The 26945-nt window shown below is 36.4% G+C and overlaps 1 protein-coding gene across 1 annotated transcript in view; it reads left to right on the forward strand.

Annotated features, from left to right (window-relative positions):
- The window catches only part of LOC140138062 (uncharacterized), a 135784-nt gene that overhangs the window by 95663 nt on the left and 13176 nt on the right, over positions 1–26945 (forward strand). Inside the window, exons 4-5 of the mRNA XM_072159906.1 lie at positions 5062–5151; positions 9740–9818. Coding sequence (XP_072016007.1) covers positions 5062–5151; positions 9740–9818 — 169 coding nt within the window. The remainder of the gene's footprint in view (positions 1–5061; positions 5152–9739; positions 9819–26945) is intronic.

Consider the following 26945-nt stretch of genomic DNA (forward strand, 5'->3'; position numbering starts at 1 on the left):
CACATGTTCTTTCAGTTAAATCATGTGGGTAGAGATGAACTACATACATGATCAATGTTATTAGTATGAGCGGTTCGTGTAATTGGCTTTTCCAGATAATTGACTATCTGTATGCCTCCTAAGGAAGACATGAACTTAATCTTCCACACAGGGGGTGTAGATTTTAATATCAACCATTCAATAATTAATCTCATTTCAAATTCCCTCCCTCCCTAAAACGATGTGTGAAATATTGAAAATTCCAACCTAAATGGTTAACTTTGACCAATGTTTTGACTATTATTTTACTTAAATGTAATATGACTTTTTGAGCCCTTCTCTCTAATGAAAGGCCTTTCATTTATGGGACATCATCAAACTTGTGGTTTGTTCTCTTACAAAGCATATAGGCCTATAAAATTTTTGGTATTTTTAGGCTCTTTTTAAAAGGATCAATAATCATCTGTATTAAGGTGTACTGCTTTGCATCTGTGTGATGATGACGACGACGATGGCAGCAATTTATTTCAAAAGAAAACACCAAACCTTTTGCTCTATTGTGACCCATCACTATAAGAATGTAAATGACATATTTTCCCTGATGACATTTGCTTTAAGCACCAAGTGACTAGCCAGCACATGTTTATGTTTAATTATACAAAACGTCTGAGAACCCGATGGATTTGTGACTGCTAATAGACGTACGGTGGTGGTTATGGAAATTTGATGAAGGTAATTGTCTTTCACTCAACTTCTGAATCACACCACCAACCGCCTATCATGGAATAAATTATCTGAAGAATTTAGTGAACTAGTTATCACCAAATATACTCACCAGGAAGGCAGGAACCAAGTGATGTTCGATGTATGAAAATGACTATATTTTACATGATAGAACTTGCTATATTGGCTTGTTGTGTAGTAAATTGTCCAAAATATGGAAATGATTTGAATTGATTACAGAATTGTTCTTTCCATTCAATTTGCTGTCCTGTCCTGAGAGAACAATATCATAACAAGATCACAATTAAGGGATTACACAGGGAGAAGCTATTTGTCTTATCACGTTTAGGAGCTATTATAGAGGCTAAGTTAAATCTTCAAGTTATCATTGATGGGCCCTATAGAAAAATAAGGAAGGAGGCCAGAAAGGAATCAATTCTTACATGTATACAAGATTAATCTTCGCTATTGTTTCTAGAATGTTTTTTCACTGTAAGATATGTTGGTTGATGGTGTGATGCCAGTGATGTGAAGTCATGTGTTGTGACTAGTCGTAAGGTCGCCACTCGGCTGGGGATATCACAAGTTGAGATGTTTCACACTTTCCAGTTACTTCATGAAATGTTGATTTCATCCACTTTGACAAAAGCAACAGAGCTACATGTAGTAACGATGTGGTTTTTTCTGCCATCTAATGTGATGCTGCTTGGTTCAGCCCTCTGAAAAAGCTTTTTAAAATTTTCCAACAATAAGGATCTTTATTTATTTGTGTTTATGCTTATCTTGCACTTCAAAGCAAGTATCAAAATTAATCAAGGCATTTTAAAAGCAAATTGAAACAAGTTTCAGTTCGCTCTCATTAGGGAGTTAATAACGGCAGTTGCCCATTTGGTAGCAGGCCTGTGAGATGATTTTGAATTCCCCTGGAATCCACCCGCCCTGGAAAATGTTGCACCCCCTGTAAATTATGCCTGGTATACCATTAGGCAACTTCTCATGTAGTAGCACAATGCATTTGTAATTGATTGTCATCTGCATATTTTGTCAAGTATTAATTCATGTGATTGCCACAGTTTTTAAACAATATTTTAAAATAGTAGAAATCTGATATTATTTAAATATATGCCCTCGTGATATTTTTGCCTGACCAGTAACTAAATCACTATGTACCGGTTTAATGTAAGGTTGGATAAGTCATTGCTAATCAATGCTGTCTAATGAAGACAGAATATCTGTACTGTAGGTTGACCTGCAACTTATGTGTGGTACCATGGATTTGATTACTAGGGATTTGAAAATAGTCTGGGGAATGGGTGGGAGGTTATTTCTGTCAAATACGGTTATCTCTTACATCTCTGTAGTCTTCAGTGCAGACTTGACCATTTTTCATTGCTCTCTATTTTGTTAGGGAGGTTAGCATAGATACAATGGTCAAAACATCAAAATCTATTGCGTTTGTAAAATTTCTGGCACAACATCATGTTTGTTTGTTTTTCATTCTTGGATTCCTGACAAAAAATACTATTGTTTACAGATTTTCATCCTTGGAATATTAGTTTAATAGTGGCACCATATCTGTACTTGTAGTATATTTAATCAGATTTTAGTGTATGCACAGCAGATATTACTATTCTAACTCATTATTCAATAAGAAGCATTCTAGTGCTATCTACTGAAGACAGTATATAATTCCATAACATAACATTTCATTCCTATCTGCTATGTCCACAGAAGATAATTGCATGTAATTCCATAGATGATAAAACAGTGTAATCCCATAATAGGTATGCTATTTTATTACATTACATTGCTGTAATATGACAGTATACATTAAATTGCTATCTGCTGAAGATAGCATTCACATTTACTAACATGAGCACATAATCCCATGATATGCAAGTTTTGCTATTTCATAAGCATTTATTCTGGCATTGGTATAACACTATTACAACTGACTAAATTTTAGTCGCAAAATCCAATGATATACATTACACTGCTATCTACTGAAGATAGCACATAATTCCATATTTATCCATTAAAAGACATTACACTGCTGTCAACTGAAGACAACAAATAATCCCATGGACATTGCACTGCTATCTACCAAAGATAGCACATAATCCCATCATAGTTACAATACTGCTGTCTACTGAAGATAGCACATAATCAAAATAACGATAGATACTACACTGCTATCTACTGAAGATAGCACATAATCACATGATAGGCATTACACTGATATCTACTAACGATAGCAAATAATAATAATCCCATAGACATTACACTTATCTACTGAAAATAGCACATAATCACATGATGGCATTACACTGCTATCTACTGAAGATAACACATAATGCCATAGATATCACATTGCTATCTACTGAAGATAGCACATAATCCCATGATAGGCACAACACTGCTATCTGCTGAAGATAGCACATAATCAAATGCTAGGCACTGCACTGCTGTCTACTGAAGATAGCAAATAATTGCATAGATACTACACTGCTATCTCTTGTAGGTTGCAAATAATCCCTTTAGGCCTATATGCATCATTCTGTTTTCTACTGAAGATAGCACATAATCCCATTATATACATTAAACTAATAGCTGAAGAAAGCACCTAAAACCAAATAATATATGTGGGTAAATTTGTAACATATTATGTGTTGGATCCAATATTTTCACACACTTGGATTCATCAAAACATAATAATGTTGAATATTGGATTCACTAATCCGATTCTATCAACTGAATATCATGATTATATATGCAGATAATTCAAAGTCTATATTTCAATATAGTTCCTCTCCTACTCCAGAAAGAGCAGGAAGGTGACTAGAGCTGTATCTGCAATCGCAATCAATTCAGTAGTAGTAACTCTAGTTGTTCCAAGACATAGTTTCCCACACCAGAATTCTCTCGAGATAGAATTGCCTTTCTTTATGTGCATCTCTATGATATGATTTCTGTGAGACCAGTCATCTACACAATACTCAGGGGTCATTTTGAACTATTGTAGTGTTTTAATCAAGTGTTTGTATTTCTATCTAAGTTGTGATAGATGAGTGTTTGTTATTTCTTGTGGGAGAAGCAGTTATTGTAACACTTTCTCACAATTTTATAGGTATTGGAAAGGATTGCTAGATAAATGCATGAAACTTACACATTGTTAAAATGTTTGGTTGTTTGGAAGTGATCAAGCATAAATTTACATTAGGCAGTATTTCATGCATACTGTTCCCCTTTAAGCTTCCACTCAAGAAAGAGAAAACTGGTTAACTGTAACATTTTCTCGTGTGTATAGCGAAGGATTGCTAGGTAAATGCATGAAACTAAAGTATAGTTAAAATGTTTGGATTTCTTTTTCTCCAAGCAATCAAGCATAAATTTACATTAAGCACTATTTCATGAATATAGGCTTTAACTTATTTTAAATATACTGTTCCCCTTTAAGCTTCCACCCAAGAAAGTGATCCAAGATTCCAAATCAATTTTAATTTCCAAATGTAAATTGTGCAGTGGTAGCAGTAGCAACGATGAATTGCCTTGAGAGCTAGACTGATATAATCTCATTCTGAATCGAAATAAATTGCATAAAATGATATAATATTAGAATGGAGCTCGTATATTACTTGTCTATATACATTACATACTTGACAATATCAACGCTACTGTATAATTAGTGTAGCCATTTTGCTACATAGAGTCAAAGTTATGCCAATATGGTACCTAGCAACTCAAATATTTAAAAGCTTTTAAAGCTTTTATTGTGATGGAAGTCCTCGTTTGTGATAATATGGATGCAATAATATTTTCGGCCTTGTAAAAACAGGTTTTCATGTTGATAAAGTGAACAAATTTGGAGGTGTAAATTAGTATAAAATGATGACTGTTAATGGCATGTATTACCTGATATTTTATGTAATAATTTTGCAACTTAGGCTTCATGAATATTGTGGGAGAGTTCTACACTGGTTTTCAGAGAAGAATGGCAGTCCCTTGCTCAGATTGATGCGAGCACCCTGTTAATGAGTGACATACACGGAGCTTTGTGTTCACTTCAAGGGAGCTGATCTGCGCCGACCAATGATTTGACGCACAATCAGCCAATCAGATTATTGGTCTGTTGGTATGATTGTCAGAAGATAGATTCGGCCATTCAGAACCTCACTTCCGTGTATACGCTCTGCATGCTCTCAAAATATAAACAAGTGTTGTTCTTCTCTGACAAAAACTGTAGTCATACATTATTTTACTGTATATAATTGCAATCTTTGTGTGCATATTCATTACATGTTAACCACTGGATTCAAACCCATCTTACAATGACCCTCTTTTTGTGTGTCTTTGTTACAGGAATTCCAGACTATATATCAGCAGTTTTTCCCCAATGGGGATCCATCCAAATTTGCCAATTTTGTCTTCAATGTATTTGATGCAGATAAGGTAGGTAGACAAAGAGAAGGTGCTACTGCTGCTGCTGATAATGATGATGATGACAATATGATGAATGATGATGATGGCAATAATGAAGATGATGATGGTGGTAGAGTAGGAGGAGGAATTAGATGATGGAGGATGTACAGCAACAACAGCAGCAGCAGCAGAGTAACTGCATCACACTCTATGTCATTTTATTTCCCATTCTGCTATTGACACCCCTGGTCTGCACCATCCTTCACTTATTCTGTACCTTAGCTACCATACTGTGTTTCACCTCAAGTTTGGAAGTGACGTAGGTGCGTATGTCGCTGGTTGCAGTATCAAATTGTGCACGCTAACTTAATCCCGCAAAACGTATACACACATGTACAAGGGTGGTTTGTTGGCATTCGTGCAGTGCAACAGACTAAAGGCACTGATGTCACTAACAAACGCATGGTGAAACAAAGTATAGACCCTCAAATCACTGTTTCCAATCAAAGGAATGTGTGGGGGGGTGTCTGAAATGATCAACTAGATGATGTGGACAAGCTGAAACATGTCCAAGAGTATTTAAGGCCATGCAGAGGATATAAATCATGTGTGTCTAATTTCATTAATTTGATGTCGCACTGCAAGCTATGTAGTGCGCTACCCCTGGAGTGTATACATTATGCATGCCGAAAATTCGACAATATTAGACTTTGTCCATGGCCCATTTCAAACGGTTTGAAGTGATATTTGGAGACTTGAATACAAAAAGGTTGTAAGTGTAGTGATAATATTATGCAGTTATGACCTTGTTGTACTCAACCACTTTAGTGCTCTTAGAAGTCTTGTTGCATGATATTCTTGACATACAATCTCACAATTCAAAGATCGCTAATGGCAGTTTGCATATGCAGTCAAATCAACTCAGTTGATTCTGAGAAGATGGGATTTTCACTGTGATGGGTTAGACGCTCAATCTCAGGGGTTTCACCCACAGCAGCTGATAGGTGTATCCCATCATGCTCTGCAGTACCATAGTAAAACTGCACATGCCATAGAAAGTGTACACAAAATCCCTCACTTCAACTTTCAATTACTCGCTTATATCAGGGGAGCTTAGACTTTTGTTTGAAAAATATGATCCCTAAAGTATTGTGAAACTATCCATAGCTCTCAATATCTAAGCGGCTCTTGTTTATATTTTGTATACATTTGCTATGGAGCAAGCAGATAAACTGCAATGCATGATGGGATACTCCCTTTAGCTGCTGTGGGTTTCACCTATCACAATATGTACCGAGCTAGTTTGACATTTCCTTAAGCAAAAAATTAGGGATTGGTCAGTCATATTTACCCAGTAGCTAATACTAGTAATAATAATAATGGATCAACTTGAAGTACCACAAATCTAATGAATCTATTCATTAGGTTTTGTGATCAAATTGTGCTTGTCGAAAAACAAGGTTGATTTGAATCAGTATTTTGATACTTTGTCCATGTCATCAGAAGACGTCATCAGAAATGATCCATTGATCCATTTTCTGGGAAACTAGTTTCCGGTTGTGGTTAGATTGTTTTTCAATCCTTTCAAAGTGGATCCTTTACATGATTCAGCAAATAAAGTGACTTGAGAAAAGTGGGTCAGCTGATTAATTTTGATCGAAATGGACAAAATATCAAAATAGTAAGAAAAATCAACTTTGGTTTTCTTGAAAATTTGAAATCTCAATTTTGACTGTTCTACTGACCAATTACAGTAATTCTAATCTTAACCCTTAACCTCGACATAATCCTAAAGCCTTTGGGTGGTGATTCTGATTGTAACATCTTGCCATAGTGATATTATGGGCTATTCTATTTGAAATGCATACACCCCATGTGGAAGACATGATCTTAATCTCCCACAGAGGGAGTGTGAATTTAGCTAAATTTCAAATGGCTTTACCTGAATGGGCGACTCCATTTGAAATCTTCAACCCCTGCATGGGAAACTTAAGGTTATGTCTTCCATAGGGGGTGTATGGATTTCAAATGGAATAGCCCATTTTGATGTAAGAACCAGTGGGAACTAGGGATCTTGTCATTTGGATGAGAATCCCTAAAAAGGGGTCAGTCCCTAAAAGGGGGACTTTGGATGAGAAGTTCCTAAAAAGGGTCAGTCCTTAAAACGGGGGTCTTTGGGTGAGAAGCTCCTATAAAGAGGTTAGCTCCTAAAAAGTGGGTCTTTGTGTAAGAAGCCACTCTTTGGCTGAGAAGCCCCTAAGAATGGTGAACACCTAAAAGGGGAGTCTTTGCGTGAGAAGCCGTAAAAAGTGGGTCATTCAGTGAAACTTATGTGGTCATAACAGTGCCGTAATGCAAAACTTAAAGTAGAAGAATTACATTACTTTACACAATGTTATATGACTGGTTCAATTCCCATTCATATACATGTGTATGTTGTAGATCCTCCCATCTGGTGGAACCATGCAATGGGCGAATAGTGAGCAAATAGCCTGTTCATGTGAAAGGAATATCATCTTGTGAAATTGTGCTAGCAATAATTGGATTTGGTTTTTTTTTTCTTGGTTGTTCTTGTTAGTTTGTTTTTTCATTACCTGTAACATGAATATCTTACTTTAAGAAGAACTTGAGGAAATACTAGATTTTCAAGACTATCATCCAGATGTCCTTAAGGTCCTATACGTGCACAAAGTGTAGGTGGGATTTTGGTATATACGTAAACAAGTAAGTTTAATTCAATTTGCAACTACTTTTGGAATACTAATTTGGCAATTGTATGGAAGGTTTCAGGGATTATTGGTGGGAAAGAAATCTGTGTGATGAGCCAAAAGCTTTTTATAACTGCCTTAATCAAGTTAACCTTTCAAAGTGCTTGTATATCTGGCAGCAGCGCTTACAATTCACACTTTGCCTCCTATATTTATCCACATGTTATATTAAGAAATCCTAAAAATACTTTTAAGCAGGTTATTTATGTGTCTGTTTAAAGTGACAAAAAACCCTATTTTATGGGCAGACCTTTCAAGTAGAGTTGCTTGGTCAGTCTATTTTTTCTTCTTGAAATAACCTTTTAAAAAATCACCAAAATCTGTGAAAAATTGCTTCGCTCATATTGTTTTTTCAGTCCTAATCAATCCACTTTTCCACATACATAAAAACAGTTTGCATAATTAACACCTACATTTTCATCTGTATTTGCATGATTTTAATTCATTGAGAACTCCGTAATGGTGTATATTATAATATTATTGAAGTTAACCCGTTCAGCATATGAAAGCCTAAGACCAATTGGTAATCACAACCTGTTTAATTCTGGACAAAATGTGTCCAAGTCTAATTTGCCAGGACATGTTAAGACCAAAGTCACTGATATATGATACTTGAAGCCAAACCTTTCTTTTTACAAATAATTGGAAAAAAAATCCCAGAAACTTGAGTACAATATGAAAAATAAATATTGGCTATTACTATTTTGTTTTTGGGTGTTTTTGTTTTTTGTTTTCCAAATGCACTACCACCCCCATCCCCAGCTACATCCCTGCCACTAATTATTTTTGTCTCAGATTGAAATTCTAGTCTCATTTTATTTCATTTACTACTTATTTTTTGAAACATTAGAACTAAAGGTACTAGCACCACACCATTCATAATATTCTCAAAATAAAATACCAGATGAAAATAATATTCATATCCATAATTTCTGCTTGCCTGCTTGTTCTATTCCTTAATATAACTCAGAAGTTATATATAAGTCAGAATAAATTATACTTCTACTTATAAAGTTGATAGCTATATCCTCCGCGGCTTTTAAACAAACCTATATTTATGATCTCTAAGTGATATTACTATTTTTATTGCAAACACCTTCTGTGTAAGTTATTGCAATAAAACTGACTACAGATTCTAACTTTTTGACTCTTTTTGACGTCATGCTGGCGATATCATCTTCTCTTTTGTTTAGTTAAGACGTGACAAGTAATAATTTTGTTTCTATTTCTAGATCAGTATTGTGTTAAGATGTTTAACTTAGCAATTCCAGGCAAAATCGCCATAGTTACAGGTTCACTTGAACTAGATCAACATTTTGTTGTAGAAAAAGTGTTGTTTCTAGATGATATGTAGTTGGAAAGTTCAATATTTTTCCTGGGATTGTCTAGATAGTTATTTTGTCATACTATTATTTGTCATTATGCTTTGATTGGTTCATAATTTATATGAGGAGATGCAGAAATATATACCTGTATAATTTGGTTCACCTCAAGTTTGGTAGTGACGTATGTGCGTATTTTGCTCGCCACAGTATTGAATCGCACGCTTAAAGTTAAATGCGCTGAGTGTACAGGCACGCGTACAGAGGTGGCATGCTTGCGTCGCAACCGCGAAAAAGCATTGATGTCACTGCCGAACTTGAGGTGAACCAAATTATAGATATAACACCCAATGAGCTCTAAGTTTCTAGGGTGCTAGAGCATGATGAATGCTGGTGCTGTATAGTTTAAAATTATATCAACTACATATTCATGTTTGAATGACCTCTCTTGCAAATTTTTGTGGGGCTGTATTTACACACTAATAACTATATCTTGTTTTTGTGTTTTCATATCCTTTTCTTTTTCAGGATGGCTATATATCCTTCAAAGAATTTATCTGTGCCCTATCAGTGACTTCAAGAGGGACATTAGATGAAAAACTAGATTGTAAGTAAATAGTGTGAAAGATCCAGTATATCAATGAAGTATGAATACACACTATCCTCACAATTGCAAAGTCCATACAATGTCCATGAAATTACACCAGAAACAAGTAGAGTTGTACCCAGGTAGACCATTTACTTGCCCCAAAATGCAGTGAAAATCACTAGCGGCCTGCTGTTATGCTACACTGCAGTGGCATAGCATCATAGGGGCACGGGGGCACATCCTCCCCCCATCGATCGGAAAATTTAGAAAATCCCATAGGAAAATTGCTGAAAAATGGCTTGTGCCTTCCCCATCAGACCCAGTGCCCCCCCCAATTATGGTTGGTCCCCCCCCAATATGATGACCCATGCTATGCCAAAGCTACACTGCAGCCCTGACTTGAGTTGGTCTTGCTGACTTCAACATCAATCCATGGAAACCCAGAGCTAAATGGACTGGTATTTATTTTAATCCTGACCAGAAAATCAGGTTATGTTAAAGTACATCTCTTGATATGTGTAGGTGGGGTAAGTGTGAGTCAGTGTGTTTAGTGGGTAAGTACAGGTGACATGCGTGTGTAATGTAATGTGGCATTTAATAAAAACAGAATTATATTCAAAACTGATATGCGATAAGGTCAAGATTGTTTAAATTAAATAAATTGTTTGTCAACCATGCCTTAAAATTGGCTTTGGTGACAGGTGATTCATTTTGCCTCAATGTATAACTTATGCCCAAATCATACTAGCGAATTACAGTGTGTGAATAAATGCTTTATGCTTGGTAGCATTCAATCGTGGCTAGCAAAATGATGCTAGAAAGTTGTTTTGGAGACTTCAACTGGTTGCGATTTGATGCTTGGGTTTGCTAGAGACTTTGTATTTAGATATATTTTCTGATCAAGTGATTGAAATATGTCAATAAAGCATGCTGCTCCTTGCAATTCTGTAGTATGATACAGGTATTATATACATCCTTATCATTAATATCATTCTGATTATACACTGGTCAAAAACATTTACAGGATTAGACTTTCGCGTAAAAAGTTATCTTTTTCAGAGTCTTGGTTAACAGCAACATAGCTTGCGACACCATCACAGCATCTTCATTCCATCGGGTGGTCAGGTGACCCGGAGGATTGTAAACACTATGCTGAATGAAGACGCCATGATGGTGTTGCAAGCTTCGTTCCTGCTAACCAAGACTCTGAAAAAGGTAACTTTTTCAGCAAATGTCAAGAATGACAGATTCCAATATCAGTATCCATGTTGCTAGGATTAACTTATTTTTAATAGCATTTTTCAAAAACAATATTAAGCGGGTACTACACCCCTGGCCAATTTTGTGCCTATTTTTGCATTTTTCTCAAAAATTATAGCACATTGGTGACAAGTAAGATATGCATATTATAGGGGCAAGGACTACAACTACTGAACTGAAAATTCAGCAACTCAAGGCAAGTAGTTATTGATTTATTGATCAAATATTGGGTTTCCCTCATTTTTGACTGTAACTCCACAACTGTTGTCTGCGCTGAAATAAAAATTTCCAGTGCAGTAGTTGTAGTCCTTGCCCGTATAATATGTATATCTTACTTGTCACCAATGCGCTATAATTTGTGAGAAAAATGCAAAAATAGGCACAAAATTGGGCAAGGGTGTAGTACCCCCTTAACATTGTAAAATCAGTTGAGTGTCATATCATTCAGTAATGTTCAGGCAACATTTTTCTGAAGTCACTTGACACTGAAAAACACTTTGGTCAGTACCATAAGAACAAAAAAGAAACCCTGCAAATCAAGATAGTGAGATTGTGATGTGAGTAGTGTAGTAGTAAGACTTCCATTTACAGGAAGGATTAGCTAACAGGTACAGAATTTGCACAGGCAAACCATACAATTTCACTCAGTTCTTGGAAGCTTGCTTCATTTTTCCATAGACATTGTGTAAATATCCTTTGGGTGCATATGTATAACTTCAATTTTGGGACAAGTTGAAATGTACTCAGCAGGCATTTATTGATTGCACAGATTCTTATATGCTGAATACTGAATATCATTGCAATCATAAGTTACTTGGGCTCTGTATGATTTATACTGTGCTCAGGAGAGTAGGTTTGGATTCAGCAGCATTATTATTATGTAATCATATGAAATGGTATGAAACACAGGAGTTTGTTATAATTCTAGTCCCTTAATACTTTTTATAGTATTAAGGGACTAGAATTATAATAAACTCCTGTGTTAGTATTTAAAAATACTAGCAGTGGCGTAACTAGAGGGAGTGGCAAAGAAGCAGAGATTGCCCATTTGAAAAATATTTTCATGTAAAATCCGGACTAAAAAAATAAAAAATTTCTTCTAAATCAGGCTGTTTTGGATACTCTTTCTCAAGTTCGTAAGGGGCATTTCCAGTAGAAATCTTTACACCCCCTATGGAAGATATGATTTTAACCTTCCACACAGGGAGGGTGAATTTCAAATGGGGTTATCTGAATGGGTGACTCCATTTGAAATGTACACCCATGTGTGAGAAATTAAGGTCATGGCTTCCATAGGGGGTGTATGGATTTCAACTGGAATAGCCCATACAATGACAATTTATTAACATCAAACAATAGCATCATGAGATTTGGGCTTCAGCATGAAAAAGTGGAAATACATTTTGCTAGCTGGATGTCTATGTCTCGCAAGAGATTGTATAGCAAACACGCTTCACTTTAGGAGTGTGGCTTGCATTTATTCATTACCGTATAAACTGTATAGCCGACACAATCCCATTTAGCAGCAAGACGTGTAATATTTCATTTCATTATACCTTTCAATTTAGCCCTTTATCATGTGCAAACCTGCCAATCATTGCGCAGTTGTGAGGGGAATTAAACACTCTATGCAAGGAAGACTCATGTTAGATTGTCTATCAAACCTAGCAGAGATGTCGTGCTGTATAACATTCATGATTACTTTTTTCCATTAGCAGTCCAAGATGCAATCTGAAAGAGATTTAATGTGACTTTTGGCACAGATTCAAGTAGCCTTGAATGTTAGCCGCATCACATAATATCTTCATATCCAGGAGTCCAATGCTGCTACAGGTGTGTTATTGGACAAGCGCTTTGGTGACATTTGATCAAAATGCTTCCTGCTGTTGCCAATGTGCAAACTGAATTATACAGGTGTGCTTATTTCAGAGTAATGTGTGTTTGACTGGTCCCATCAGGGCCCAGGTGTATTTCTGAACATAGCACATATTTCAAGAACAAAACAAAATTGAATGGGAATCCTCTTTAGGCCGCAGAGACTGGAGTTGACATGGTTGGGATGACAGCTGTTCTAAAGTTGCTCTGAAATTCAAGGAGTATTTTGTGATCCTAGCATCCCTTTTTATGACATTTTTCAGTAGATATCCACCATAATCCACACAAAAATTTCAGTTGGTTCTGATTTTGTGTTTGCGAGTTATGCATGATTATGTGTATCACACTGTTCCATAGGCCACTGTGCTGTAATTTCGTTCTGGTATACAGAACAAAATTCAAATTTGTCGTTATTTTTGCTAAACGAATCAATCTGTAAGAAATCTTTTGTACATAAATATTATGTAGCCAGAGGTTTCCAGTGGTATAAAAATCTCAACTTTTTGTGAAAAGTGAGGGGATGCAGGCTGTGGATCATGAAATGCCACTTTAAATTTTGATTTTGATTTGAAGGCAGTCACTATGTGAAGTGGCTATAATCCGTGAGTGATAACTGGAAGGACAATATTTGCTCATTTATTCATCCTCTTTGTATAGCCAGCCCATTCACAGTTAATACTTGAATATAGATGTCATTCATCATATGACACATTCAATTAATTTTTCAGCACATCTGCCAACAAGATGCTACTTGTAATCTTGCAGATTATTTGATCAAATATCATATTTCAATGACTTAACAAAGTTTTACGTTTGAAATAGAGCTATATATTGAAATGATTTTACCTATTAATTGAGACAGAATTTTATTGTTTTATGAACATTTCATAAAAATGGAGGCTTGTTTTGATGTCAAAATTGTTAGGAAGTGTATTATGAATATTTTATGGACCATAATCTGCATTTTGTAAATTTAATATTTCGGAGCCAACATTATTGGATATAAATTAAGGGAACAGAAAGCAGTTTTTAGACTATAAAAACCATAACACCTTCTGAGCAGCACCGTCATGAGATTTAGCCAACTCGCCTTGGATTTCTCTCTTTGTGTGTCATAATTGAATACCTGAGTGGAAAAAGGGCCAAACTCCATCAAAACTGTTTTTGAGATATTAAGAAAAAACATGATATTTGGAAAAGTTTTATAGACAGAATGTTTTCATCTTCAGGGAACCTTTAATACATGAACATACAATATTACATACATTCAAAATTATATATGATGTTTCCATGGCAATGGTACAGGTCTTAATACGAGCTGGAGTTGGGCCCTTCTTCCACTAATATACTGCAAGTGCCAGTTCTGTAAGCAGATGTGTTATAAATAGCTACAGAAATGTGCTAATTATCCATAAATTGCACAAGTAGAAGCATGTAATATGTTAGTAAGAAAGTTTATTGTAGTGAAAAGCAGATTTCATGGATGAACAGAATTCCTCTTTAACTCAATATTGTGGAAGAAGGGCCCTACTCCATGGAGTTGGGCCTTTCTTCCATGAAAACCAAGATTAAGTGTATGTGGAAGACTATTAAAGAGTGAATTTTGGCTCATCTTTCACACACAAGGAAGAACAGTCTGCTGGCAATAAAATGCTGGGTCTAACTCATTTTTGTAAAAAATTGAGTTGAGCCCTTCTTCCACTCAGGTATTCAATTGTCAGCGTAATATTTCAGAAATGAAGCAGTTCACTATTGAAGGGATTATCTTTTTCATTACTTAAGCTGTGATGATGTTGTCAATTGCATGGATGTAAAATCTCAGTAACTCAATCATTCATTTTGTTTAACATCAGAGTCTGTTTTTTATCTGCTTTGATATTTCAGAGAGCAAAAAAAGTTTTGAAATTAGTTTTGAAAATTGCAAATAATAGCAAAACAATTGGAATTTTCAGTCATTGCTTTAGTTTCATATCTTTTGTAATGCCTAACAAAAGCCCAGGAACAAATTAACAGATTTTGTTACTGCTATTTTTTACATGTAGGTTCCAGACTTGCTAGACATGGCCGTTGTAGTGCTTGCATGCATAAAGAATCACAATTGTGAAAAAAACACCAAATAATACTACGCCTATGTTTGACATATGTTACTCCTTTCATTAAAATGTGGACTTTCAATTTGCTTGATATCATTTTTGTGGAAAATACATTACAAAAAGCTTTTTTATTTAATGAGGCCAATTGCCAAAGTCATGTACCAAGCCACTGTTTCGCCTGAACTGAGTTTTGATGAAAACAGCAAGTACATATCAAAAACTCAAAATCAGTCTAGTATAAATAAATATAGTTTATCCAATCTGCCTCCAACATGAAGGAAATTGATCAGTGTACTTTACCGGGGTACTTTGTCCCACAAGATCAATTTATTTAAAACGTGTCTAGAGCATTTTCTAATTTCAGGAAATCAATCATGGACCATCTCATCTAGTGATCACTCTCCTTTACATTTATTAATGAAACAAAATTTGGTTTTATAATTATAAAAGCTATACTTTGTTCAACACTAAAATAGACAATTAGTGTTTTATTTGCACACATCATTCACATTTGCGTAGGTAAGAAAAGGGTAAAACAGTCCCTAAATACACACAGCACACTCGGCACATGTTTTGAGCTCAACTGTATGAACGCTGTTCATGGGCGTAGCTAGGATTTTTTGCGGAAGGGGTATGCGTAATTTCCAAAATGTGGACCTTTTCCTAAATAAATTTGGTTACATTCAAAAGGTGGACTTGTCCCTTAAAATGGACTTTTTTAGGCTAATTGGCATGGTTTAACTTGAAAAGGTGGCCCCTTTGTTAAACAAAGTGAACAATAAAAAATAAACAATCATCACATGAAAAGAATCTGCATCTTATAAAGTCCCCAGCAAATGCAAAAATGTTTGTAAGCATTTGAGGGGGTGATGAAAATGTTTGAAGATGAAATGTTGGATTATGCAAAGGTCATGAAAATATTTTGCAAAATATTTTGTCAACACTTAGGCCTAAATATTTTGCAAAATATAATGTCAGATTTTTGGCAACAAAAATGTTTTTAAATGCTAATAAAAGTTTTTTAACTTTTATATACCCTTTATATTAACCAGACAAAACGTTTTCTGGCAACCTTGTATAACCTCTTGCGAATCTTTTCGAAAAACGTTTTGTGTTTGCTTCTCTACAATTATTACCTTTCACATGTTCTTTTTCCTTTCGTTGGGACATGAAAGCTTCTGTCAATAATGTTGGTCTAGCCATTCTAAAAATAAGTGACGGTAATATTAGCGAAGTGATGACATGCTCTGCACATCTTCAAATATAAGATCGGTTGTTGACTGCATGTTACTAAAATTAGCTTTTTCACAGAACAATAAAATATAATGTGACATGTGAGCATGTTTTAGCAGTGAAATATAAGGCAGGCCAATATCCAGGTTTTTTGCATGCAGAATGTCCAAAATGTAGCCAAAAAGTGATAAACAATAGTTTTCTCGGACCAATATCCCCTGTTTTGAACCCAGGACCTTCTGCACCAGAGGCAAGTACTCTAACCACTTCACCATTCATTTCACTTCATATATTTGTTTTAAAGCTTCAAAATGACCATACCACATAAACAATATTTCCAATTTTGATGGAAATCTCAGTGTCTTGGTTTTCATTTATCTAGACAACAAAGTTAAAGGGACAGAGATCTGTCAATATCAATCTATACTTATTCCCCACAAATGTCATTTTTCTTGCACGTTAAGAATATTATGCAATAACTACCCCCCTACAGAATGAATATGCTAGACAGTACGTTTTTTTATGTAAAGCAAGACAAATCCTAATTTTTATGCCCTACCGATGGTAGTTTGTCTCCCAGCCCACATCCGTAGAAACATTAGCAATGTGGTCCAGCTTATATCTTCCATCGGTCCTGCCAAGACTAGAACCCAAGATCTCATGGTCAAAAGGTGAGAGTGCAAGTGCATAGACCAAAAGAGAGAAAGGCGCTATAACTGATAATAGCGATATTAGCGCTCTTTTTTATACTAGACGCAATTGCGCTATTTTGTCATTCGTTTCTACACATAATTGCGATAATAGCACTGCTATTATCAAAAAGTGCTAATTTCGCTATTATCAGTGTATTTTTTAGACTTAGAAGAAAATCAGTTTGGTGAAAATGGCTCTTAGACAAAATTGCGCAATTATGCAATTTTCACTTTACCCCACCACTCAAGTGATAATAGCGCTATTTCGCTATTTTCAAAAATGGCCTTTAGACAAAATTGCGCAATTTTGCAATTTTCACTTTACCCCACCACTCAAGTGATAATAGCGCTATTTCGCTATTTTCAAAAATGGCCTTTAGACAAAATTGCGCAATTTTGCAATTTTCACTTTACCCCACCACTCAAGTGATAATAGCGCTATTTCGCTATTTTCAAAAATGGCCTTTAGACAAAATTGCGCAATTATGCAATTTTAACTTTACCCCACCACTCAAGTGATAATAGCGCTATTTCGCTATTTTCAAAAATGGCCTTTAGACAAAATTGCGCAATTATGCAATTTTAACTTTACCCACCATGAAGTGATAATAGCGCTATTTCGCTATTTTCAAAAATGGCCTTTAGACAAAATTGCGCAATTATGCAATTTTCACTTTACCCCACCACTCAAGTGATAATAGCGCTATTTCGCTATTTTCAAAAATGGCCTTTAGACAAAATTGCGCAATTTTGCAATTTTCACTTTACCCCACCACTCAAGTGATAATAGCGCTATTTCGCTATTTTCAAAAATGGCCTTTAGACAAAATTGCAATTTTGCAATTTTCACTTTACCCCACCACTCAAGTGATAATAGCGCTATTTAAGCTATTTTCAAAATGGCCTTTAGACAAAATTGCGCAATTTTGCAATTTTCACTTTACCCCACCACTCAAGTGATAATAGCGCTATTTCGCTATTTTCAAAAATGGCCTTTAGACAAAATTGCGCAATTTTGCAATTTTCACTTTACCCCACCACTCAAGTGATAATAGCGCTATTTCGCTATTTTCAAAAATGGCCTTTAGACAAAATTGCTAATTATGCAATTTTCACTTTACCCCACCACTCAAGTGATAATAGCGCTATTTCGCTATTTTCAAAATGGCCTTTAGACAAAATTGCGCTATTTTGCAATTTTCACTTTACCCCACCACTCAAGTGATAATAGCGCTATTTCGCTATTTTCAAAAATTGCCTTTAGACATAATTGTGCAATTTTGCAATTTTCACTTTACCCCACCACTCAAGTGATAATAGCGCTATTCCGCTATTTTCAAAAATGGCCTTTAGACAAAATTGCGCAATTATGCAATTTTCACTTTACCCCACGCATTGTCGGCGAATTTGGCGATTTCGCTGGTGTCAAAAATGGCCTTTAGACAAAATTGCGCAATTATGCAATTTTCACTTTACCCCACCACTCAAGTGATAATAGCGCTATTTCGCTATTTTCAAAAAAATGGCCTTTAGACAAAATTGCGCAATTTTGCAATTTTCACTTTACCCCACCACTCAAGTGATAATAGCGCTATTTCGCTATTTTCAAAAATGGCCTTTAGACAAAATTGCAATTTTGCAATTTTCACTTTACCCCACCACTAAAGTGATAATAGCTATTTCGCTATTTTCAAAAATGGCCTTTAGACAAAATTTCGCACTTTTGCAATTTTCACTTTACATCACCACTCAAGTGATAATAGCTATTTCGCTATTTTCAAAATGGCCTTTAGACAAAATTGCTCAATTTTGCAATTTTCACTTTACCCCACCACTCAAGTGATAATAGCTATTTCGCTATTTTCAAAATGGCCTTTAGACAAAATTGCTAATTTTGCAATTTTCACTTTACCCCACCACTCAAGTGATAATAGCGCTATTTCGCTATTTTCAAAATGGCCTTTAGACAAAATTAGTAATTATGCAATTTTCACTTTACCCCACCACTCAAGTGATAATAGCGCTATTTCGCTATTTTCAAAAATGGCCTTTAGACAAAATTGCGCAATTTTGAATTTTTCACATTACCGCACCACTCAAGTGATAATAGCGCTATTCCGCTATTTTCAAAAGTCGAAAATGCGTATCTGTCTGACCTAACACGAGCGGAATCGAAATGCGTAAACATTAGGCGTAACAGTTCTGCACCCTTGCGATGGTCCAGAATTTGAATCGGCAATAAAAATATCCGATCTTTCCGATCAAAAACACAAAGTTACAAGTTTAAACATACTATTGTATTGACAAAATACAATATTGCCAAACAATATAGAATAGAACTTTCCACGTTAAGTTGTCACATTATTGCAGGAAATACGGTTACCAAACATTGGGAAAGTTCGCAATGCAATTCCCATTTGAACGTGTGGGAAACTGAAAGTGCATTATAATAAGACAGGCTATCTTTTGATTCGCGTGATAGACACTTGTAAGGGTAACAGTAAGGAATGTGTGTTATTAACTGCAATGTCAATGAAAACAAACGAAGTTACCTGCTTTGAATACATTAGGCTTCCGTTACATTCTTGTATGTTTTTGCTTGTTTACTCATCGTGGAGCTGCATGTGAAAGGTTCCGATTATCATGATTGTTTGTTTACGATCATGTGATGAATCATGTGATTAAACGGGACTGTCACCATTTTGTAGAGTGGGGCGCTATGTTTATTTAATAATAACAGACGATGCTGGACATGACATGTGTGTTTTGTCGTGTTTTATAGTTTATGTTGTAGTCTTTTTTTCGGATAAGCCGTCGTCGTGGTCTGCAATAATGATGAGGCCGTCGGCGTGGTGGGAGGGCTAAAATTGGTAAATGGCGTTTCAAAAATAGTTGCCCCTATGTTTGGCCCCTTCCATTTTGTTCCATTGCAAAGTCGTTGATGAATATTTACGTGGTTACTTGGTGTGTAGGCCTATTTTTGTCATGTACAAATTTTTTCAATGTGTGTGTGTACAATTTATATGCAAATAAACTATATTGCCTTTTGGTTTGGTTTCAGTGTTGAAGGGGCTGTGTAATAATTGTGACAGGGTTCCTCTCCCGGGGGAGTTGCCAAAGGCATGTAAAGAAGTCTATCTTAGTGTCGTCATTTGGTTTTCTACCGTGTTTCTAATTCCTTCCTTCCCCTTGCTGGATATGGTTATGTCGCCCGGGCCCCCTCCCCTCCGGCACATGCATAAAGTGTTCGCAAATTGTAGCAGTAGGCCCAAATAGTCTTGATCTTGATTTATATTGCAAAGGGGGGGGGGGGTGAAAATGTGCATAGACCTTATTCAGTGTTTCTGTAGGCCTACTGTTTAATCTTGGTGTGTGGATCTCTGGAATGTGGAAATTCTATAATTTGGACGGGTTTCAAAAATTTGGAATAAATTTGTAAGTGGCTGTGCAATATCTATGAGCCCTGGGGAGGGTAAAAATTGGGGCAAGAAATTTTAGCGACCCAAAAGGGGGCAAGCAATTTTGGCAAGCCGAGAGGGCGGGGCAAGCGATTTTTGGCACACATTCATGAAGTGCCTTTTAATAAAACGCTCTAAAAAGGCTTAGGAAAACTGTACGGAAACTTTTAAATATGCAAATTGTCCTGCTAATGCTGCGCCGCAACATACATCTAGACCATACTGTAAGCAAAACGTTAAGAAAGTAGGCGCCAATACCCGTCAACCCAATTTCGCGAACAAGTAAATGGTAGATTATCGCGTCCGACCACTGCTGCATTGGCGTTAATCAGATGGTGCTGCTAATAAAAAAGGAATAAGAATTAATGGCCCCTTCCATAGAAGACAAACATGTCGCGATTTGTATAGTCGCATCCATTTGCATGAAAAGTGTGATGATCTGTCTGAAGGTAGACTGTTAAACGATATCGCAAGTGTGTGTTATTTCAATATAATTAGGATAAAGAGAGTGGAATATCGAGTGTCGCAAATGTTAATATTAAGGTGGGTGCGACTCTGTCTTAGACTTTAGTACAGGGATCGATCTATACGATGATTATTTTCGGCAGGTTGACATTTAAAATACACGTAACCGATGCACCACGCATTTGAATAGCAGAGCGGTACTGCACAGTGCCACTTGTTACCTGTCCATGATGATGATTATTATGATACTTATAGGCGTACATCATCATTCATGAAAATGGCAAATGCACTAATGCTGCCGATGTGAAGGAAATGCGTAACCATCAGACCTAACACGTCAGACCTAAGAGTTCACACTTTCTTACTTGCCCTGCGGGCTCTTCCGTTTGGTCCCACTTGGAGCACGCGTTCTCAAACGTTTCCGCTGCTGCGTGTATGTTATTAAAGAAATGAGCAGTTCAGTTTCTTTCTTACCCTGCGGGGCTCTTCCGTTCTGGTCCCACTGGGAGTATGTTCTCAAACGTTTGGCCTGCTGCGTGTATGCGTAAATGTTGAACAGTAGAATGAAGAGGTAAAGTGATATTCTCAAAATTTCTCAATAACAGTGCGCAGTTAAACTGCATAAATAGCAATTGCTTAAGAAAGACCTAACACATCAGACCTAACAGTTCACACTTCCTTACTTGCCCTGTGGGGCTCTTCCGTTGTGGTCCCACTTGGAGCATGTTCTCGAAACGTTTGGGCTGCTGCGTGCATGTTATTAAAAAATTAGCAGTTCACAGTTTCTTTCTTGCCCTGCGGGTTCTTCCGTTCTGGTCCCACTTGGAGCATGTTCTCAAACGTTTGGGCTGCTGCGTGTATGTTATGAAAAAATTAGCAGTTCACAGTTTATTTCTTGCTCTGGGGCCCTTCCGTTCTGGTCCCACTTGGAGCATGTTCCCAAACGTTTGGGCTGCTGGGTGTATGTTATTAAGGAAATTAGAATCTGGAAATTGCAAAATGTAGGGCAAAATTGCGCCATTTTGTGGAAATAGCGGAATTTTTAGCGCAATTATCACTTGAATGAGGAGGTAAAGTGAAAATCTGAAAATTGTGTCATTTAGCGCAAAATTGCATAATTTTTTGAAAATAGCGGAATAAGCGCAATTATCACTTCAATAAAGAGGTAAAGTGAAAATTTGAAAATTAGCAATTTAGCATAAAATTGCGCAATTTTTTGAAAATAGCGGAATAGCGCAATTATCACTTGAATGAAGAGGTAAAGTGAAAATCTGGAAATTTGAAAATTAGCAGTTCACAGTTTCTTTCTTGCCCTGCGGGGTTCTTCCGTTCTGGTCCCACTTGGAGCATGTTCTCGAAACGTTTGGGCTGCTGCGTGTATGTTATGAAAAAAATTAGCAGTTCACAGTTTATTTCTTGCTCTGCGGGGCCCTTCCGTTCTGGTCCCACTTGGAGCAAATAGAAACACATTTTGGCCGTAAATCCCCAGATGTGAAGGAAATGCGTAACCATCAGACCTAACACGTCAGACCTAAGAGTTCACACTTTCTTACTTGCCCTGCGGGCTCTTCCGTTTGGTCCCACTTGGAGCACGTTCTCAAACGTTTCCGCTGCTGCGTGTATGTTATTAAAGAAATGAGCAGTTCAGTTTCTTTCTTACCCTCTGCGGGGCTCTTCCGTTCTGGTCCCACTGGGAGTATGTTCTCAAAGCGTTTGGCCTGCTGCGTGTATGCGTAAGCGTTGAACAGTAGAATGAAGAGGTAAAGTTAAATTCTCAAAATTTCTCAATAACAGTTCGCACTTAAACTGCATAAACATCAATTTCTTAAGAAAGACCTTACACATCAGACCTAACAGTTCACACTTCCTTACTTGCTTGGGCTCTTCCGTTGTGGTCCCACTTGGAGCACGTTCTAAACGTTTGGGCTGCTGCGTGCATGTTATTAAAAAATTAGCAGTTCACAGTTTCTTTCTTGCCCTGCTGGGTTCTTCCGTTCTGGTCCCACTTGGAGCATGTTCTCAAAGCGTTTGGGCTGCTGCGTGTATGTTATGAAAAAAATTAGCAGTTCACAGTTTATTTCTTGCTCTGCGGGGCCCTTCCGTTCTGGTCCCACTTGGAGCATGTTCCCAAAACGTTTGGGCTGCTGGGTGTATGTTATTAAGGAAATTAGAATCTGGAAATTGCAAAATGTAGGGCAAAATTGCGCCATTTTGTGGAAATAGCGAATAGCGCAATTATCACTTGAATGAGGAGGTAAAGTGAAAGTCTGGAAGGTTGAAAATTGCGCAATTTTTTGAAAATAGCGGAATAGCGCAATTATCACTTCAATAAAGAGGTAAAGTGAAAATTTGAAAATTGCGCAATTTTTTGAAAATAGCGGAATAGCGCAATTATCACTTCAATGAAGAGGTAAAGTGAAAATCTGGAAATTTGAAAATTGCGCAATTTAGCGCAAAATTGCGCAATTTTGTTGAAAATAGCGGAATAGCGCAATTATCACTTCAATGAAGAGGTAAAGTGAAAATCTGAAAATTGCGCAATTTAATTGCGCAATATAGCGCAAAATTGCGCAATTTTTTGAAAATAGCGGAATAGCGCAATTATCACTTGAATGAAGAGGTAAAGTGAAAATCTGGAAATTTGAAAATTAGCAAATTAGCGCAAAATTGCATAATTTTGTTGAAAATAGCGGAATAGCGCAATTATCACTTCAATGAAGAGGTAAAGTGAAAATCTGAAAATTGCGCAATTTAGCGCAAAATTGCATAATTTTTGAAAATAGCGGAATAAGCGCAATTATCACTTGAATGAAGAGGTAAAGTGAAAATGTTGAAATTTGAAAATTAGCAATTTAGCGCAAAATTGCATAATTTTTTGAAAATAGCGGAATAGCGCAATTATCACTTCAATGAAGAGGTAAAGTGAAAATCTGAAAATTGCGCAATTTAGCGCAAAATTGCGCAAGTTATTGTCATAATTGCGCTATTTTCATTGAGCATTGTGAAAGATTCATAATTGCAATGTTTAGTTCAAAATTGCGCTAATTTCAAAATGGGGTTGATAATTGCGCTAATTTGGAAAAGTTATTATCATAATTGCGCTATTTTCATGGAGCATTTTGAAAGTTTCATAATTGCAACGTTTAATTCATAATTGCGCTAATTTCAAAAGATGGTTGATAATTGCCCTAATTTCAACAAATTCTTATCATAATTGCGCTAATTTCAAAGCCTCACATTGATAATTGCATATTAGCAGTCAGTGTTGCTATTCTGTGTTAATATCGCTATTGTCAGTTCCAGCGCCTTTATGCCAAAAGAGGACTTCCTCATCTAGCCATCTGGTCTATGACACTAATGCACTTATACCTTGGTGACAATATACACACATACTGGGTACTTTGATATCACACTTACAGCGTAAAAGCACTGAACTTGTCACTGCCAACCTTGAGGTGAAATAATGTGTAGAATCATATTCATTTGATTGATATTGCATGAGTTTTAAGTAATGTAATATGACTAGAGCCATGATGGTGATGTGTAAATTAACATTGCACCATTCCAGTTGAAACCCATACAACCCCTATGGAAGACATGACCTTAATTTTCCACACAGGAAGTGTGAATTTTAAACGGGGGTTACCTGAATGGGTGACTCTATTTGAAATCTACACCCCCTGTGTGGGAGATTAAGGTTATGTCTTCAATAGTGGGTGCATTAATTTCAACTGGAATAGCCCAACTTGTCAAGGACTACCTGATAGTGATGGATAACTTTGATCAATATAACAGGAATGAAATGGATCTTTGAAAACAGAAATTGTGGAATAATATTTTTGTAGTGTAGAATTACATGGGGAAAGTGTTTTTATGTGGAATTCCATTCAGGCTGTGTCTGATTTAGAAATGGAAAGGCAAATAAACCATACAATGACGTGGAAGAAGCCTGGGAAAGAGGAATATAAAAATAGCAAACTAGAATCTCTTCAATCAGCAAAGAGACTAGGCTCAAAGAGTACCAACTCAAGATGCCCTGTGTGTAATGTGGCCCATACACAATCAATTTGATTGATCAATATCAAAGACCCTAGATACAAAAGTGGATACAAAATATACCATTGTGCACTGTACTCACGAACAGTAATACTATAGAGGTTGTGCATATGACGTATCATACCGTAAATATGGCGGACTTCTCAAATGCATTCAACAAAAGCATGATTGCAACCTACCGCGACAGTTCATCTCACACACATAACATATGCACTACGATCAAATAGGTTGATGACAACATTTGATTGAATGGACTGTAGTGCACAATGATTACGGTGAAGGACATTGGTTCAAATCCTTTGTTTGGAGCCAAGATAAAAGCATGCAGGGCTTCTATAGTGATTTTATTGTCCAACCGTCAATAAAATAAACTAGATTAGATCTCTTCAATAATATTGAAGAGAAATATTTTTTTGTATCCAGTCCTGCATCTCGAGGTAATCAAATTGATTGTGTATGGGCCGCATAACGCTATGGTTAATTGCTCATGGAGGGCAAGTAGTGTACCACTGGCATTTTATTGGATTAAACCCAAAATCGAATGATAATTGGCATCTTTAAGCTTGAGCGTTTCATAGATTTGTGCATACAGCACTTAGCCTGCATTTTTGCCACAATGCAGTACACACAAACAACTACTCACTTTGAATCGAGGTTTGCTGGGGTGCATAGCAAAATAGTCCATAGGTACACTATTTACCCCCCCCATGACCTTAATTTTCCACACAAGAAGTGTTAATTTCAATGGGGTTACCTGAATGGGTGACTCCATTTAAAATCTACACCCCCTGTATGGGAGATTAAGGTTATGTCTTCAATAGTGGGTGCATTAATTTCAGCTGGAATAGCCCAACTTGTCAAGGACTACCTGATAGTGATGAATAACTTTGATCAATATAACAGGAATGAAATGGATCTTTGAAAACAGAAATTGTGGAATAATATTTTTGTAGTGTAGAATTACATGGGGAAAGTGTTTTTATGTGGAATTCCATTCAGGCTGTGTCTGATTTAGAAATGGAAAGGCAAATAAACCATACAATGACGTGGAAGAAGCCTGGGAAAGAGGAATATAAAAATAGCAAAGAGAATCTCTTCAATCAGCAAAGAGACTAGACTCAAAGAGTACCAACTCAAGATTGCCCTGTGTGTAATGTGGCCCATACACAATCAATTTGATTGATCAATATCAAAGACCCTAGATACAAAAGTGGATACAAAATATACCATTGTGCACTGTACACACGAACAGTAATACTTTAGAGGTTGTGCATATGACATATCATACCGTAAATATGGCGGACTTCTCAAATGCATTCAACAAAAGCATGATTGCAACCTACCGCGACAGTTCATCTCACACACATAACATATGCACTACGATCAAATAGGTTGATGACAACATTTGATTGAATGGACTGTAGTCGCAATGATTACGGTGAAGGACATTGGTTCAAATCCTTTGTTTGGAGCCAAGATAAAAGCATGCAGGGCTTCTATAGTGATTTTATTGTCCAACAGTCAATAAAATAAATTAGATTAGATCTCTTCAATAATATTGAAGAGAAATATTATTTTGTATCCAGTCGTGCATCTAGGGTCCCCAATATTGATCAATCAATTTGATTGTGTATGGGCCGCATAACGCTATGGTTAATCGCTCATGGAGGGCAAGTAGTGTACCACTGGCATTTTATTGGCTTAAACCCAAAATAGAATGATAATTGGCATCTTTAAGCTTGAGTGTTACATAGGTTTGTGCATACAGCACCTAGCCTGCATTTTTTGCCACACTGCGTTACAAATAGAACACAAACAACCATACATTTTGAATCAAAGTTTGCTGGGGTGCATAGTGAAATAGTTTTCAGTCACACTATTTGCCTACAATGAGTGGAGTTGGTACTCTTTGGTGCTACCTCATTGGAAAATAGTCGTGTGAACAATTTCTTTCTTGTTTGTTTGTCTGTTTGTTTGTTTTTAATTGGTTTACTGATTGATTGATATTGATTT

The sequence above is a fragment of the Amphiura filiformis genome, chromosome 17 (assembly GCF_039555335.1).
Source record: "Amphiura filiformis chromosome 17, Afil_fr2py, whole genome shotgun sequence".
Lineage (NCBI taxonomy): Eukaryota > Metazoa > Echinodermata > Ophiuroidea > Amphilepidida > Amphiuridae > Amphiura > Amphiura filiformis.